This window comes from Malurus melanocephalus, unplaced genomic scaffold, assembly GCF_030028575.1.
Source record: "Malurus melanocephalus ecotype Western Australia unplaced genomic scaffold, MMel_1.1 scaffold_1225, whole genome shotgun sequence".
Lineage (NCBI taxonomy): Eukaryota > Metazoa > Chordata > Aves > Passeriformes > Maluridae > Malurus > Malurus melanocephalus.
The window spans coordinates 47,586-65,219 of record NW_026624457.1 but is presented as its reverse complement, the minus strand read 5'-3'; the positions used below and the strand labels follow the sequence as shown (position 1 = coordinate 65,219).

General features: G+C 41.8%; 2 protein-coding genes across 2 annotated transcripts; one reads left to right on the top strand and one right to left on the bottom strand.

Moving 5' to 3' along the window:
• Window positions 1-42: 42 nt before the first annotated feature.
• RPL7L1 (ribosomal protein L7 like 1) lies at window positions 43-4,441 on the top strand (the record flags this gene model as incomplete). The annotated part of the gene is made up of 6 exons (XM_057387485.1): window positions 43-173; window positions 1,790-1,953; window positions 2,123-2,260; window positions 2,493-2,602; window positions 2,782-2,994; window positions 3,231-4,441. Coding segments are annotated over 5 exons (752 nt in total), but the record flags the coding sequence as incomplete, so codon positions are not given.
• Window positions 4,442-4,712: 271 nt separating this feature from the next.
• On the bottom strand, window positions 4,713-7,101 carry MAD2L1 (mitotic arrest deficient 2 like 1). The gene is made up of 5 exons (XM_057387483.1): window positions 6,986-7,101; window positions 6,642-6,788; window positions 6,428-6,548; window positions 6,023-6,126; window positions 4,713-5,548 (listed from the first exon to the last, which is right to left on the bottom strand). The coding sequence occupies exons 1-5, from the start codon at window positions 7,065-7,067 to the stop codon at window positions 5,376-5,378; spliced, it is 627 nt and encodes a 208-aa protein (XP_057243466.1). The 5' UTR covers window positions 7,068-7,101; the 3' UTR covers window positions 4,713-5,375.
• Window positions 7,102-17,634: the final 10,533 nt, after the last annotated feature.

Genomic DNA, 17,634 nt, shown 5'->3' with positions numbered 1-17,634 from the left:
GGCCAGAGGGGTCGGGGTGTGACCGGGATGTGTCCGCGATGTGACCGGAATGTCTCGTCCGCAGGCCGAGGCGGCGGATCCCGCTGGTGCCGGAGAACTTGCTCAAGAAGAGGAAGGCGTATCTGGCCATCAAGGCCACCCAGGCCAAGGCGGCGCTGCTCAACAAGCGCAAGGTACGGCGGGTTCCGGCACAGCCTGGGCCTGCAGCCCCAGCTCGTTTTCCGGAGGAGGGAATCGCAATTCCTTGAAATCGTACGGCAGTGATCCGAGTGATCGCTCCCTTTAGCGAGGGGGGATTGCCCGAGCACCGCGGGTGGGCAGGGATCATCTTAGGGGTTTCTCCGAGAGGAGCTTGAGGCCCTAAACACCTTCTCCATGTGTCTCTGAGCCTTGTAAAGAGGACAGAACTTTCCAGGTTATTTCACTGAAACAGGAGTATATGGAAGACTGAGAGTTGTTCCGTTGGATCTGTGATGATCAGCTGTTTGCAGCCTCATATGGAAAACAGCAGCGCTGCTGAGATGTCTGTGCTGCCCTGGGATTTCACTGTCTGAAACCACCTTTGCGTTGTAACCCTGCATGGAAACTGTGCTTTTTTGAGGGTGAATTTAGAGTTATTTATCTGTTCCAGCAGACACGGGTCATCGTGAGGCCTTTTTCTGCATGTAGGATGGCGCATGTTCTAGTGCAGACACTCCTTGTGCACTATTTCGAGACTGGCAGAGCACAGCAAACCTTTCTAACTCGATTTTGAGAACTGTTCTGTAATCCTAACACAGGAGGTGTCTGTCTAAAAGTTTTCCCAGTCAGTCTTGGGGAATTAWGTGCAAAACGCCTGCCATTTTGGTTTGATACTGTGGTTATGTTTTTAAAAGTATCAGTGGCTTCCTGCATTTCCAAGGTGGAAGTGGAAGCATAAGCACTAAAGTTAAATAGCCACTTCTTAAGATTCTCATTAGAAAAATTACTTTAGTGATGGGACTTTGATTAGGTCTACCTGCTTTGAAAATTCAGACTAATTTCATGGATTATTTACAAGGTGAAATAGAACAGAAGATACATAACTTTAGGTTCTTCAATTTAAAAATGGCCTGCTAAATTAACCAGTAGTGTGTCTTAAATATAATCGTGTAATGCTGTGCATATTCAAGTCCTGTTCATATGAGAAACCACTGTGACTTAGGGGGATGTACTCATTCCTGAGCTAAGGAGAGGCATTTAAATACCTTTTTAATTAAAAAAAAGCTTTACATTTTACAGTAGTTCTGAAAATGCTTTTACATGAGCCAGATGTGCTGTATTTATATTATCAATGCATACTAGCTACTTGAATGTTGGAAAATTCTGGGGTTTTTTGCATGTGTGCCTCTGTAGAAAATGACTTTAAGTGGAGTTAATTTCTGTTGGGAGGGTAATTTTGAGTCATACTAGGATATTGCTGTAGCATCTGTTTTGCCCAGATGTTTCTGGCTTTCCCAGACATTGCTGAGCTGTGTGTGTAGCTATTCCTAGAAGTATTCTGGGTCTTACTCTGTTTTTCCTAATTTATATTTTTCCTGGGAAGCAACTYTTTGTTCACTGCTCATAAGTAATAGCTGCATGTAAATTCATGTCCTGTTCCTGAGTTCTGTCTCCCTTGGGCTTAGATAATCAAATTTATTTTCTTCTTACTKCTTCCAAAGCTGAAAGAACATTTTGTTCATTGACCTCTGCATTTCATTTGGCCTTTCAGATGCAAACCTCTGAGACTGCTGGGATGGGTGATACCTTTTTTTCCTTTTGTCTGTAGCAGCAGAAGGGGAAACAGATCCAGTTCCGACGCCTGGAGACCTTTGTTCGGGATTCGTGGCGCAAACGCCGGGATGACACCAGGCTGAGGCGCATGGAGCAGAGGCCTGGGCAGGCAGCAGCACCTCAGGAGAGCAAACTGGCCTTTGTTGTGAGGATTGTGGAGTAAGAAACTTCCCCTACTCCTTCCTTTATTGTTGCTCCCCTTTGTGTCATTTCTACACCAAGGAAATGTGATCAACACATATATCTCCGTGCAGGCGATCTGGGGCCTTTTGTTTCTGTATTGCAGAATTTTGGTTGCTAATAAAAGTTGTTTTTTATTCTTACTCAGTATTAAGGGAGTGACTAAGAGGGTGAARAAAGTGATGGAGTTGCTGCGGCTGAAGAAGAATTTCACAGGGATGTTTGTTAAGCTGACCCCGCTGTCGCTGAAGATGCTGCGGATCGTGGAGCCTTACGTGGCGTGGGGGTACGTACCCCTCCTGGGGCTTGGGGGTCATTGGATGCTCCAGCTGGTGTCACAGATCCATTTCTGTTCCAGTAAAGGTCAAAACTTCATCAATTTTATGTCTAAACCTTGGTTTTGTCCTTTTTCTCATTTTTCTCAACATAACTTTTCCCACCTCTGCACAAGGAAGTGGGATGGGGCTTCCCTCTGCATTGTGTATCTCTTACAGAACCTGATTTTTGTTTCTGCACAGACAGCCTAACCTGAAATCTGTACGTGAACTCATCCTGAAACGAGGCCAAGCCAAGATCAAGAAGAAGAGGGTGCCACTGACAGACAACATGCTGATAGAGCARCATTTAGGTGAGGAAGAGGGTGAGGAAATTGAGGAAAAGGTTAGGTGTTGAGAGTTTACAATCTGACCTGAGAGGGTGTGGAGAGACAAAAATCTTGACAAACTGAAGGACTGGCAAACGGTGARGGAACTGTGAAGATGATGCAGAGGGGCATCTATTTTCTTTTTTTTTTTCTTTCTCCTGCAGGGGGCTGTGGTATTATTTGCCTGGAAGACCTTATTCATGAAATCTACTCAACTGGGAAGTATTTCAAAAAAGTCACCAGCTTTCTGTGGCCATTCCATCTGTCGGTGGCTCGCCACGCGTCACGGAACAGAGTGGGTTTCCTCAAGGAGATGGGCAAACCTGGCTACAGAGGTGATACCATCAACCAGCTCATCCGACAGCTCAACTAGTCAGGTGAGCAGTGCCTGCTGGGGTAACTCTGAGTCTTACCCTTCGTTCCCTTTCTAAGGATAACCATGCTGCCATGGGAGATAMAGGAGGGGCTCCCTTGGTTTTTATTGTCACTCTGCAAAAGTGACCCTCAGAGTGTGGGTCCTGTTAGGAATCAGCACATTCTGTTGGACACCTCCGTGAATACTTGGTTCTTGTTTGATTAGTATGACTTATTTATTTTCTTTCCTGTTCTGCAGGGTCTTTGTAAGAACTTCAGGATCTATGACCCGTTCCTTTTCACATGTACTTTTCATGGACATTATCTACCTGCCATGATCTACTTCTCTTGACTGCTGGTGCCTCTAAAAAAGAAATACAGAGATGTCGATGGAGATGGACTTCAGCCTGGTCCTTCTTAAAGGAGATAAATCCTGTGTGGTACAAGAATTAACTTSCTGGAGCAATTTGACTTTTGAATCTCTGTAAAATAAGTTTTTWTATGCTCATTACTGCAGACTTCACTCTTTGAAGTGCACCTGCTTCCTGGGCGTGAAGGGATAGTGCAGTCACCACAATAGTGCTGAGAGGCAAATGAAAATACCAGGTGTTCTATTACTGGAGCACATGTCCTAACAGTGAATAATGCMACTTTTTAAGTACCTAGATGGTATTTATTTAAAAAAAAAAAAAAAATTATTGTTGTCCTCCTGATTTACAGAGGACTGCCTTTTTTTTTCTTGCCTGTATTGGGACAGCTGGAGAGAATTATTTCCTGAAAATAGGAAAGCCCAAAAAGGTTGTAATAGTTGTGGGGTGGGATACCTGTAATTGATGTTTTTAAAATAAACTGCTCAAATTAAATTATTGCAACAGAAAGTCCTGTATCACTGTAAAGGTGGAAAAACAGAGTTAAACACTCTGGCTGAAACGAATTCAGTGAAGGAAGTGAGCAAGACCATGGAAGAGTCTGAATGTTCCAGAGTGCCAAATCCCAGATTACTTCCACTACACAAATGGATAAGAACACATGAAGAGTCCTGTGCTGTGTAATAAATATGGACGGCACTGCACTTAATGATTGGGTCACTGTGACTGTATTGTTACTTGAAGACCTAAGTGGAGGCAACCTCTTAATCCATAAATGGATTTCATATGGACTTGATGCCTTGTCTGGCTTACCTAAAACAGAAYGCAGACAAAATTCAGAGAATAAAAATAAAAGTTCTGTGTATTGGAGGGCCTTCAGGTAAATTTAGGGCAGTYCCAGCCCACCCAGGCCTACACCCAAAATGGACAACAGGTCACAGGTTTTTCATACTTTGTAAGTTTTGTGTGCACACAGGGTTAATCCTCAAATTTCAGCTCCAGATAATGARCTCCTTTACTCCCAAGTTTGCTCCCCACAGTTCACTGTTGTTTCCTTATCTGCTGGTGGCAGTGAGGTGTCCTTGAGTTTTGGGCCTGCAGAGGAATTGTTTTGTCTAAAACAGGAGAGCGGTAGCTCAGCACTGTCTGTGGCATCTGGAGGTCTGGAGTTACCACTGAAGAATCACAGAATTACAGATACATGAAAAATACAGAAGCTACAATCCTAAGGCATCAGACTCCTCACCATTTGTTTGGAGACTTGGAGAAAACAGTTAGGTAGCAAAAGAAGGAGAATGCCTTTTGGGTGTTATTTGTGTGACAATTATAAAATTAGGATGTAGCATTCATAAAACCATCTGAAATACGAAGTACCGCAGACTCTGAAATAGAGAACTCTATAAAACTTGAGGCTTTATTCTGTAAAAGAAGAATACATAGAAAATGGTGGACAGACGCTACAGACATACACAGAAAACCTCTGTCCCCAGAACTAGAGCCCAGTGGTCAGGGAAATAAAAGGCTTCATGTATTTGAAGTTTTCCTGATACAAAGCTGCTTCCATTCTAGAGAGGTACAAGAATTGTTTGGTTGATTAATTTTAGGATTATATCTGGTAATAAAAGAGCCGAGGCTTTTAACATGAAAGCTGGAACACCAGGAATGAGATGTTGCTACAGAGAACTTAAGTCTGCTAACAGAATGCAGTTTAAAATAATTTTAAAATATAARATTACAGGATCTGAACACAATTCTGGCAGCTAATCCTAGGTTTAGGCAGTTWTTCTAGCACAGGCAGTGGTTTAACACATCATTAATTTAGCTCATACAAGAAAGAATTGAGCTATCACCATGAATACTTATTTTAAACCTTTAAAAATGATGCCAGCTCAGTCTAGTGTTACTTCACATTATCACAGRCAAGGATGTTGTCTTTCAAGAGGACAGTAATGATGTGTTCATGGCTTAGCTGCATGATAAACAGAAACTATACAAAGTGACAGGATATATACACAGGCAAAACTCCCCCCTGCATTTTAGGGAACAGAATCCTTCTTGTAAGCCACCATGGTGTTTACTTTGTGGATTGTGGTGGTGAAGGAACGCAGCCGAACCTCTTCTGAGTTGGCTATGAACTGTGGTCCTGACTCTTCCCACTTTTCTGGCACTGCCAGATCTTTGTCTGTGTATATCAGCAAGTCAAAGGCACCTGGGAGCAAGGGAGAACAAATTCACCATAAGGAGATGGCAGGTTTGAAGTGCATCTTCTAGAACTTGAGTCAAGGACCAAGGTTTACACAAGGTTACACTTACACTAGTTATGTGAAAAGAAAATCGTTAAAACAAGTTACATTCATGTGAGGCCATTTTAGTTTTCTCGAGTGATGTAAATTTTTTTTAAAGCTGTTAAAATGCTGTGGAGCTGAGCTCTATAACACTTGATATGAACAAATTATTCATGAAAGCTTTTCATTCCTTAGAGCATACATACTAATTTCCTTAAGTTATCTAAGCCACTCCGACTTCYATCCTGATCTCAGTGTAACAAAGTGCTGTCTCACGCATGTGATGRTACCTGATGTGTAATTATTAAAAAGTTTCAGAAAATATTTTCTRAAGTTGGAAAGGTTACTGAGGTTTTTCAAAGGTGTTTGATTTCTTTAGTGCAGTTTGGAATACTCACAGGCAGATTCCAGCAGTGGCAGGAAGGTTACTGTGGCAGTTATTTGCCTGATGACCGAGCGAATTTCATCCTGAATTGCCTTCTGAGATTTTTCTCGTGGTCCGCTGAAAAATAAGAATGCTCTGGTAAGAAAACTAATACTGTGATGATAGTTTTGTTTAAAAAATACAGTTTTCTTTGTTAAGCTCTCTTACTCTGTTTGCTACAGTGTTTTTAGAGTAGTGACACTAGTAAATCTTTAGAAAAGTGATAGCTTCATTGTTGGTTGAATCACGTAATGACTGGTTTGCAGACAAACAGAGCGCAGGGCACTATGAAAGGTTTGAAGGAAYACGGCTTTGATCCTGTCCCTGCACCGGTACTCGGGATAGGGAAGAGCAGGAGTAGAGGGACCGTGTTACTCACTTGTCATCCTTTGCAGTTTTGTCACACTCGATGTCAAACTGCCACCGCTCCAGGACCTCGCTGCTCTCGATGCTGGTGATGACCACCACCAGGCGCTGCACGATGCACTTGTACAGCCACTCTGCAAGAAGCCAGGCAGTCACTTAGAGGGGGAGAAGCAGCGGCCGGGACACGGCAGGGACACGGCAGGGAGGGTCCCGCCGCCACCGCGCACCTTTCATCTGCTCCGTCACGTTGTTGAGGTAGTTGGTCAGCTCGGGGTCCGTGGTGACGAGCAGCGTGAGCCCGTATTTCTGCACGCGGGTGAAGGTCTCGGGGGGATAGATGCCCCGCTGGTACAGGATGCTGTTGATTCCATACGCTGCACGACGGAGAGGGAGAGGAAAAGGGAGAGGGAAAGGGAGAGAGAAAAGAAGACGATGCGTACCACCGCCTCCGCCCCCCCCAGCCGGCGGCCATGTCGCCCCACAAGACGCGGCCTCCCGCTCCTTCATCCACCACCCTCCGTCGCTCGTTCCCTCCCAGCGCGGTTCCCGGGTCCCCCTGCAGCCCTCTCACAGAAGAACTCGGCGACGAGCTCTGCGCTGCCGCGGAGGGTGATGCCCTGGTGCTCGCGGCTGAGCTCCTGATGAAACGCCATGGCCGCCGCTTCCCCGCCGCCCGGTTCGAATCCGGCCCCGCCCCCGCCCGGCCCCGCCCCTTCCCGCGCGCCGGCCCGTGCCCAGCGGGGCGCGCGCCGCCTCAGGCACCCTCAGCGGCTCCGCTCGCCATTCCCTGTGGCCTTTAGCCATGGGAACTGCGAGCCCGCGGCTATCTGGGGCAAAGGGAAGGCTTTTTCCCTCATGTTAAACTTCCCGCCGGCTCCTCGTGCCCGTCTGTGGGCGGGGCTGAGGGAGCGGGGGCGGRGCGAGTGAGGAGCTGCGCCGTGGGRTTGCYGTGCGAAGGGCGSTGTCGGAGTTGGCCTCGATGCGTTCGACTTTATGAGCTTATAAATGTTATTTTCCAGGTACGAATTTAACAAATACTTAATTTATGATTTATTGATGGCTTCTACGTGTAAATCATGCATTGACTGTTTCAAATAAAAATATTTTGCAAGCACTTTGAACGGGCAGTGGGGAGGACCTGGGAAAGCGGGATGAAACACAATTTTTCCTTCAATCCATTTTCAAAAATCAGTTTCGTATTGAAAATAACTTTTTCCTTCCTCCAATTTTTGGAGTTCCCTTAGCTAAAAAAGGGGTTAAGAGGTATTTGGGATGCCTTAGTGATGGGAATTTGCTACTTGGTCAAACAACTTCAGTCCTGTTACTACAGGGAGACCAAGGAAGATGTTGGAACCAGCAGTGACTGTCACCTGGAGGAGACTCTGGCAAAAGTTAACAGGTAAGAGAGACTGAGCAAAACAATGAAATGTTGAAATAAGTCAATATTATGAAGAGGAGAAGTTACTGTCTACTGGGGTAGTAACAAGGTGGCCAGCTAATTAGCTGATAAAATAATTTAGTAGGCAAGAAAATGGAAATTAATGGATTTGCTCGCCATGGAAGAGCTACAAATTAAATAATTCCCTGAATGTGTTTTTTCTGAAGCATTATCTGATGTTATCATCTAAGGTATATCTGTGTTGGAGACCTGTATTGCCCTTTGTGAGAAATTAATTGAGCAGYTTTAAAATGAAGTTATGTTCAAAACAGAAATATTTATACTGAAGATAAAACCATGTGGTCATTACACAGTGCAGTGAGCCAGCTGCTAAGAGAGTGAATTGATGGTGTGATTGCTTATTTTGTTACAACAAAGCACTTTTTCTTAAAAGTGAGGGCTTTGTCTTGGTTCCAGTTTTTTATCCAAGGGGAAGTATGGTTTGCCTCAGGGTTCAGTCTTCTGTGGTTAAAACAAGTGGTGTAGTCCTGAAGTTATGTGCTGAAGTTCTGAAAGGATCTGAATAATTTAATTTAACCAAGGAAAATTTATTCTGGGTCTTGATCACTGGTGATTGTGTTATGCGTCAGTCTTCTGAATAAAATATTTTCTGACTAAGAGTGGGATATTTCCAAGGCTGTGATAATGGAAGCAATTTTCATTCAAAGCCCAGCTTTTAGACGTTAGATTGCTGTGAATATCAGCTGTTTTGCTTAAAACCTTATTTACTATGGTGCTCTTATTTATCTGTCCTAAAACGGTCTCAACCCTCTGGCATTTTTCTGCATTTGGCTTCTTGTCCATTTTGCWTTTTGAGAGCTGATAATTTTTGTGMTAAGTGAAAGGTCCTGAAAACATGAGACCCGGCAAGAACAGTGGAGTTTTAAATTAATATTTGACGTATTTCTCCTCTAGCTGTCTCACTGTTAAAACCAGAGAGAAGAAAAGGATCCAGGTGTTTCTTGGTTCACCAAGTTAATGTCTCATGTGTTTCAGTTAGGTTGGTTTGTTCACACACTTGTTGGTATGACCAGGTGCATGTGTTTAGCAATTACAGACTCAATTGCTTCTTCATCACTTCTCACAAGATTCACCTGCGGGCACTCAGATGTGCTGCTGGCTCTAAATCTTCCTGCGTATTCCTGAGTTTTGGGTCATTTCTCCATCCATCCCCAGTTCTGTACTGTGGTTGGTGCTGCCCTCTGCCCCACAAAAACCCCAAGACTTTTGGGTTTAGTCTGTGCTGTAACTGAGCTGCAGTTGCCACCTGACCACAGCCTGGCCAAGGGTGATGGGGACACTCATACAAATCCTTCATGTTCCTGACCACTCCTGCCTGGAGTTTGTTAGGGAATGTCCAGCAGGAAGAAGGCTCTGGGGCTTCTGCCAGGGACGCTGCTGCGGGTTGGTGGCTGATTTGGGACTGGCTGCTCCCTGACCAGCTCCGAGGGACTCTGGTGAACCAAGATGACAGGCTAAGTTATATGCTCTGCCACACCGGRGTTTGCTATCCTTGCTTTAATTACCTCATGATAAAACCTTCATTTTCRTRAGGAATGTGAAATCCYAGTTGGATTTAATTTAGGTMTCTTACAACTTTTCAGTCATTGTTCTGTTTCTCAATTACAGCTTGATGTTACGACACAATTTTATTGATTCTTGTTCTGTGAAAGGAAATGTTCCCTATTTAGCTTGGCTTTTCTGCAACATTTAATGGTTGTTTCCCCATGGCAATTGTCAGTGAACCATGGGCAATCCAAATCTCTGGTATGCTTTTTTTTTTTTTTTTTTTTTTTAAGGCAAGCCAGATCACATTCCCATAGTCATTCAGCAAACTAAAAGACATGATCCACTTGTAGAGTTCACCCCAATTTCATTATTTTTTTAACCTTCAGGAGGATGTAGACAGGTCTCTTCTCTCCAGCATAATAAAATTAAAGTTCCCACAGTCTTTATAGCATTGAAGTTTGCAGTATGTACAGGTACCTCCTGTTAGCTGTCAAAATAATCCTAAAATTTATTTTCAAGTTGGCTAATCTTATTTTTTAAAACATAAAATGTGGGCTATTATTACAAGTAGCAATGTTGTGTCCTGCACCAAATAAAATGATGGTGGTGCAACTGGGAAAGATTGTCTTGATCTTTAAGTATTCATGGAAAGAAATGGATATTGAAATGAGTCAGTATGGGCCAATAATCTGCACTRTAACATCTAATATGATAAGTAGGCTTTCCAAAGGGACTTCCTTAATTTGGTTTTGAACACCATGTAGAAAGTTTTACAGTTAATTTTCTGAATGTATTTTGAAACTAGAATAACTCGAGTGAGTACTTATTTTTTTAATTAAGTTAAAGAGATTTGATATTTCTTTACTTAAGCTGATGAAATAAACTATTTAGCTTCAAAGTAGMTATGTCCAGATAGTGGCTGCCTTSTACAATGAAATAACTTCTTGTAGATTTTGAGTTTTGAAAGCTCCTTCTGTAGAACATGAAATAGGATCCTTTTCTTGTTTGTTTTTTCTCTTCCTCCGAGGACCTGACATTTTTTCCAAAGGATACCTCGGAGAAAGTTAGTATTTGGGTTGGTTTCACCTCTAAACTACCAGGAGATGGCAGCAGGCACACGCGTTATCTGCACTCTTTCAGTTTTGGCTGGAAGTGCAGCGAGTTGGTTTTACTGTTATGTGCTTCGGGGTCTTTTGCTAGTTTTAAAATCATTGTTCCAGAATGAAGGGTTACTTAATGCCCTGTTTTCATGTTTACCTTTTGGTTGTACTAAAGACAGTCTAACAGAAGAATGATTATTTTTAAGCCTTTCAAGTGAAGATAGGAATCCTGTGTCAGAATTGGGAAGAACAGGACTTAAATGAGCTATTTATGCCTTGAGAACTCCTTAGTGCTGGATGATGTCATGTTACACTGGTTACATGTGAAATCCCCTGAATCCAGCTCTTTACAACTTAATCCCCTTCACTACTTAATCCCCAACCTGAAGATTGATAGTGTGAAAGATTAATGTTAATCCAGTGAATTTTAGCTCCTGTCACATCTGAAGTTTTTGTGTTAATAGATCAGTGGAAAACTAGGGAGTTCTCAGGTAGCTTAGATTTACTCAGCCAGTATACTGCAGTTTAGGTTTGAATTCAGAATGGGCCGTCTAAAGTACCCTGGAACATTGATTTATCATTTATAGGTTATCAGCAGAGRCTTAGTGGGTCATCAGAAACTGAGGGCAAAAGGGTCCTGAAGATTGGTAGCAGAGTAAATATGCCTTGGTGGTAGGATAAGAATTTTGATAGGGTTCTGTTGTGTGATTGCAACATGTTATATGGGAATTGTTCCTTTGTGATGCTTTCTAATGGTGTCACTTCTGATGAGTAACCATGATGGGCTTGTGCAATTGATTGTGTGGCAAAGAATACAGTGCAGCTTACGTAATGCCTGAGAATTGTGATGGCTTAAGAGAGAAATGTATTTTGAAAAGCATGTTACTAGTATTAGAAATAGTTGAAGCAAAAGTATGAATAATTTCTTTGTTGCCACTTGAAAATTAGAGTCTTTATGCATTTTTTTCTATGGTTAGGTCTCCAGGCAAGTTAGGTATCCTGTTGGCAGAATGATAATCCTTACTGAGAACAGGCATGCAAAATATCCAAATTCTTTCTCCAAAGTATTGGACAGTTTAAGAGAATATCAAAGGATGACTTTCTAAAGATATTTATTCCTGTGTGGAAGTAGGAATTCTTCAAAGAGAGTAATTTATTTCAAGAAAAACATACCTTTTCATATGTTTTGAGAAATTTGTGCATAACTTTCTTTAAAAAAGAACAAATTGTCACCAGTGAGTGGTAACAGTGAGATGAGCTAAAATATTTTATGAGGCTCCCAGGCTGCATGGGCTGGAATTGCTCCCTGAGCTGTTCCTCTCCACTTCACACCTGCATCTCTCAGTGCATGCTGCTTCCCTGGGAAGTCTCATCCCATRGCATGGAGACAAATGCCTGACTCCTAAACTTTCTGTAGTGCCTTAATCAGAACTTGTGTGCTCTGCTGCTTCACAGCAGAAGAAACATGAGCAGCCTAGGAGTAATGTGAACTGTTAAAAATGCCTTTATCTGAAAATCACAGCAGTATCTGCTTATTAGCATTGATAACTTAACACTCTTTAGAGAGGCTGTCTTTGCACAAGAACATTGAGCTATGTGTGGAAGTATCAGGTGCAAACTGAAGCTTATACAATTCTGCTTTATGTGTGAAAACAAGTGAAAAAAAGATTTGCTGGTACAATTTGAAAAAAATCATTTGATTTTTGAAGTCATTAATGAGCCTGAAAGGACATTCTATTCACGGCTTGCTGTGTTAGTGAGCCCTGGCAAAATTTTTAGGAGAAAAACTAGACCAGAGTGGAACARTATTTGAAAGTTCACAGCAGTTACCTGTGCCTCGTACGCAGTGGATGGTCTCATCCAAACCTCATGATGTGACATTGCTAGCAGTGTAAAAATGGAAACCAGATGGCKTGGTAATGTGAGTAGCAGTTTGATGCTAATTGTTCCTTACAGTCTTCCTTCCTTGAAATCTGATTTGAGTGCAAACATGGCATTATTGCTCAAGGTAAACTACTCCTTGGTTATAATCTGACAGTCAGTGAAAGGTAGRGCAAGGGTAGACTCTTACCTCAAGGGTCAGGTCACTCTGGCTACTGAGGAAAATTCCCTTGTGGTAGCTGGGAGTCAGCACTTTACTGCATTTCCATCCTTGTTTGCCAGGGGCTTCRTGTGAACTTGGGCTAATTGGTTTAGATGTGAATTTCCACAAAAGGATTTACTAGGCCTGCAAGCTCAGACATATTGAATTTCTCCAGCTTCTACCTTGGAGATGCCTTGTGTGCTGACATCCTTTTATTTTCAAGAACAGAGAGGATCTGCTTTTTTTTTGCTTCTTTTTTTTTTTTTTTTGAGGTGGGACAGTGATGACAGAGCCCACACTCATTTAATACTATGATGTGAGAACATTCATCTAACATTGAGGAGATTGAGGTTCAGTAATTTGCATCCAGAGGAAATCCAAACCCTCATCTCCCATTATCAGTGAAWTGTTGTTGTCATCAAGGTTTAAGCTAGTTTGGCTGGACAATATTCTTTATCCCATCTGTTGAAACTGTGCCACAGAACAGAAGGGAATTGGAAATCCATTTGGAGACAGCAGGGAAGAGGAAGAGATTGAGCTTTAATGGTCAAACCTGGCAAAGAGAATGCAGAACCACAATCCAGCTGTCAAATTACTTTCTTTTTAATTTAYTTTATTTTCCATATATTTTCACTTTGCATAAGCTTTTCAATACCAGTAAAATTTAAACATAGTCTCTTGCTCTGAATTAAACTTGTGACAGAGAACCTTTTTTAATATTTCTTTTTATTGATAGTCACATTTGTTTATATGACGTTTTCATTGTAAAGAATGTGAAAAATCCACAGAACAGTATTAGTGGGGAATGGTAACAAAGACGTGCTGCCCTGGATGGTCATGGTGAATTAGGCATATGTGTCTCCTGTTGTTATTACCTAAATCATCCCCTAAAATGCTGCAGGATGTCTGCTTGTTGCCTGTGCTAGTTTGTTGGGTAAAATGCCCTGCATCCCCTGGTGTTCTCCACATGCCCAGAGCAGCTCTTGCACTCCCCAGCACGGCCCCATTGCTGAACCCTCCCTGCCCAAAGCTCCATCTTGCTGTGCATGGCTGTCTCCAGTTACTGCCACACACGAGGTTTGCATTACTCTGATGATGTTTWGATTTCCTCTCCATGGCAGCCTTAACCTTGCTCTGGCCTTGGGCACGTTTTGGCCAACCAGGTTGCAGATGAATTTAGAAGTTGTAAAAATCTGTGCTGACCTGCAGGTTTTTACACATTACCCTTGGCRATTATGCATTGTATTTACCAAACAAATTACACTGTTACTCATAAAGAGGGGAAAAAGAATCCCCTTAAATTCTCTGCAGATGGCAGAGGACATGCACGTGATCACTTCCATCTCCAGTTTCAGTTGTGTTGATATTTCATAAAATATATGGAAAAAAAAGTGCTGATAGTAGCAAAACTGAACRTAGCCTGAAACTAAAACCTGGAGGGCAGAAGCAGTAGTGGTGATGTTAGGTAGAGCTACTCCAACATTAAACAGCATGCTGTAAAGCCAGAGGGCATGATCTAATGGTGGTTGTACACTAAAGTTTTGTGTAACACCTTAAAACATGCAGTAACAAAGTCAATTCTTCAATTTGATGTACATCAAGGTGGGATTGCAATGGTGCAACACATGATACAGGTTTGTAAAAGATTGCAGTGTTTGGGCAATGCTTATCAGCCCCTGCTTGAGATAGCTGTTCAGGGGTGTGTAGTATAAACTTCATTTTATGGGTTTATGAGTATAAACTGAGTTTTACAGTTGCTGAGCACTACTAGAACTGGAAGATTAGTGAATTGGGATGAGCATGGATAAATTGCAAATGGGAAGATAATGGCTGTGCAGGATTTTGAGACCTCTTCAAGGTTTAGGCAAATAAAAAAAAGGGCCTGGTCTCTGAAGATGATGAATTGTGATTAAGGATGATTTARCCAACTTTTAATCTGTTAAAGGCAAAAAAAAATCAACTGTACCTTTTTTGCTAGGTACAGAGCAGCTCGTTGTCTGAGCTGTTGTGACAAAGGACTAACTTGTGTTTATGTGCAGACCTTCTGAGAAGGCAGTGGCACACTTTTCACCTTCACAAATCAATTCTTGATGTGACTTTAAAACCATTTTGGAAAACATGGGTTTTGATCTAATTTGCAAAGAACCAATTTTCAGTCACTAGTCAGTATTTGGGTAACARTGACCGCAAGTTACTATGGCCAGATTTGGATAAAAGCTCATCTGAAACCTGACCTATATAGTGCATCTTTAGCGTTTCTTTATACAGAGTGTTTCTGCTGTGTTAAATCACTWTTGSTGTTTCTAGAATAGGCAATTTCAGYCCCTACTCAACCCTGTCATGACCCTTTTCCCTCTTTCTCAGTTTTTGAGTGGAGGATGAGGACCTGGTCTGGGGTGTGATATTAGAACTGTACGGCTCCCTTATTTCCCCTTGAGATTTGTAGCATGAAATTATCAGTACCTTTAACAGCACTAAGGTGAAATTTCATGGGGCCAGTRGTTTTYWTTTKKTTTTTTTCRTTTGGTAAAGGTGCTGTTACTTATATGCCTGAGAATGAATTTTCTTTTATTTGGCATGCTCTGCTATTAACTGGAACACTAAAAACCATGCTTGTGTTGGAATAGGACTACCCTTTATAACAGGACTCGTTTCTGTGAAGCAAAATGATTGTTCCCAGAAAAATACATTCCTTCTCCATCAAACCTCCATTCTATTTGACAACACTGGTTGTTCATTCTCTGGGAATCTAAAAATTATTTTTAGTGATTTATGGACTGCTGTTGCTAATATTTCCATGATCCTGTTAAAAGTAAGGGCTTTTTCCTCAGTGGCCAGTTTTTGTGTTTTAAATAAGCAAAATGTCAATTAAACAAAAAGCAGGTCTAAATCATGTGTATACTAAAATTGGCATCAGCTTGCTGGCAGATTTTATAAATTATGAAAATCTGTCCATATCTGAGGAAATTGAAAAGCAAAGTTCTGGATAATGTTAGGAAGTAGGAAATGTGTAAATTTACATGGTGGATGGAAGTGAAATAATGACAAGCTAGTCAAGTTTTTTAAAGTATTTACTGTGWKAYAKRMTWWTSSAWWAKYMTRTMWCAARCAGGGTTTTACATACACACACACATTCTGGAAGYTTGCTTTTTCTGTGATGCCTTTTCCAGGTAATAGAAGGGAAAAGGTTACACATGTATTCAACATGTGCTTACTCATAACATATGGTATTTCCAGTGCTTTGAAGGAGATACAGAAACAAAGAATGGTTGATGTTTGAAGGCACCTCTGGAGGTTTTCTTGTCCAACCCCTCCTGCTCAAGCAGGATCATCTAGAGCAGATTGGCCAGGCCTGGGTCCAGATGGCTTTTGAATGTCTTCAAGGATGGGGATGTTCTCTAGGTTGAACTGTTCCAGATCTCTCAGCCTTTCTTCATAGGGRCTTGAGTGCTGCCTCATGTTCAGCCTGGTGCCCAGGTCCTTTTCTGGAAAGCTGCTTTCCGGCTAGTTTGCTCCAGAGTGTCCTGGTTCCTGGAGGTTATTTTATGCTTCCACAGGTGCAGGATTTTGCACATTCCCTTGTGGAACTTGATGAGGTTCCTGCCAGTCCTGCCAGTTTCTCCAGCTGGCTGAGCTCGTTCTGGATGGCAGCCTGGTTCTCTGCTGCATCAGCTGCTTCTCCCTATTTTCCATTTTCGAACTTGCTGAGGGTAYACCCTGCCCCATCATCCAGACCATTAATAAAAAGGTGACAGGAAAGCTCTGAGTAAGGAATTTTACTGAACAGATTTTTACTTCTGAGGAGGAAGTCTCAAAATCCTTGCAAATCAATTAGGTAGTTTTAATTTTGTGTCTTCACTTTTCTACAAGCATTGCAGTTTTTTCTTTGGGCCATCCTGTGTACCATAGGCATCTCCCAAGCTTTGGCTTTGGGTATGAGGGCTCTGGAACTAAGCAATCTCCTTTGTCTCAGCAGTATTAAAGCATTCACAGCCCCAGCCATCTCCTACACACCATAGAAGGTCTCTGAGTCTCTTTATTTTCCCATGAAATTTGGCAGAATGGGAAACCTCAGGGATCTGTAGAAGAGTAAAGCCTGCCAGATGCATCTGCTTTTCTATTTTTATTTTTTTTTTTGTAGAGATAGGTGCAGTGATCTTTTCACTGTCAGTGACAGCACAGTGGTGCTGTACAGGATCTTTGCAGCTGGGGTCCAGAGGTAACAGCACGGCAGGACCCTCTGACAAAAGGGAATGTTGGGTTTGGTTCAAGGATCTCTTCACTGCTCCCTGCTGTGCAGAGATGTGAAAACCCAGTTATAGCATTGGGTTGATGGCTGCTCCATCATTTCTGCTCAGTACTTCTCTACAGGCAGATTGTTTGAATCATTTTTTCAGTTTAAGATACATCGCTTTTACTGAGTTGTATCTTAATACCTCTCTTAATTCTGAGTATGTTCACTTTTGGRGAGTTGAGTGTTTTGTTTCCCACAGAGAAAATTATAAATAAACACATGGATTTGTTTACATGAGGGATAGACTCTAGGATTGTAATGCTCTTTGTATCTTTCCTAAGGAGAAAAAAAAGTCTGATTTTGTGTATTTTCTTATGCATGTTTTTCTTCTGATGTCATCATTTTGTCTTGTGGGAAGCTGTGCTTCAGGAGAAAGCCAYGTTAAAAATACAGTTAGAAGAAAACTGATCTTAAAGTAATCCTTTGAGTCAATTAAATAACACTGATCTCAGTAGAACATCTATTAGTGTACATATGATGTTACTRCTAATGCAGCATGAATTTATTATGGCCTGGGGTAGCCCAATGAATTCCAGATGAATTCACAATAGCTGGATTCTTAACATGCTACCAGGTTTACTTCAGGTTTTCTGTTTCTATGTGTAATTAATACCAGAACCCAGCACTCCTACCTGCTCCTATTTAAAAGAAAAAAAAAAAAACCCAAAAGACATATTTGAAATAAAACTGAAAACTTGAAAAGCTGTCCCTGAGTCTTTAGGCATTAATAACCTAAAGTATTAGTTTTGAAACCATCTGAATACACTGGTTTTACATAATTGAAAAATATTATTGG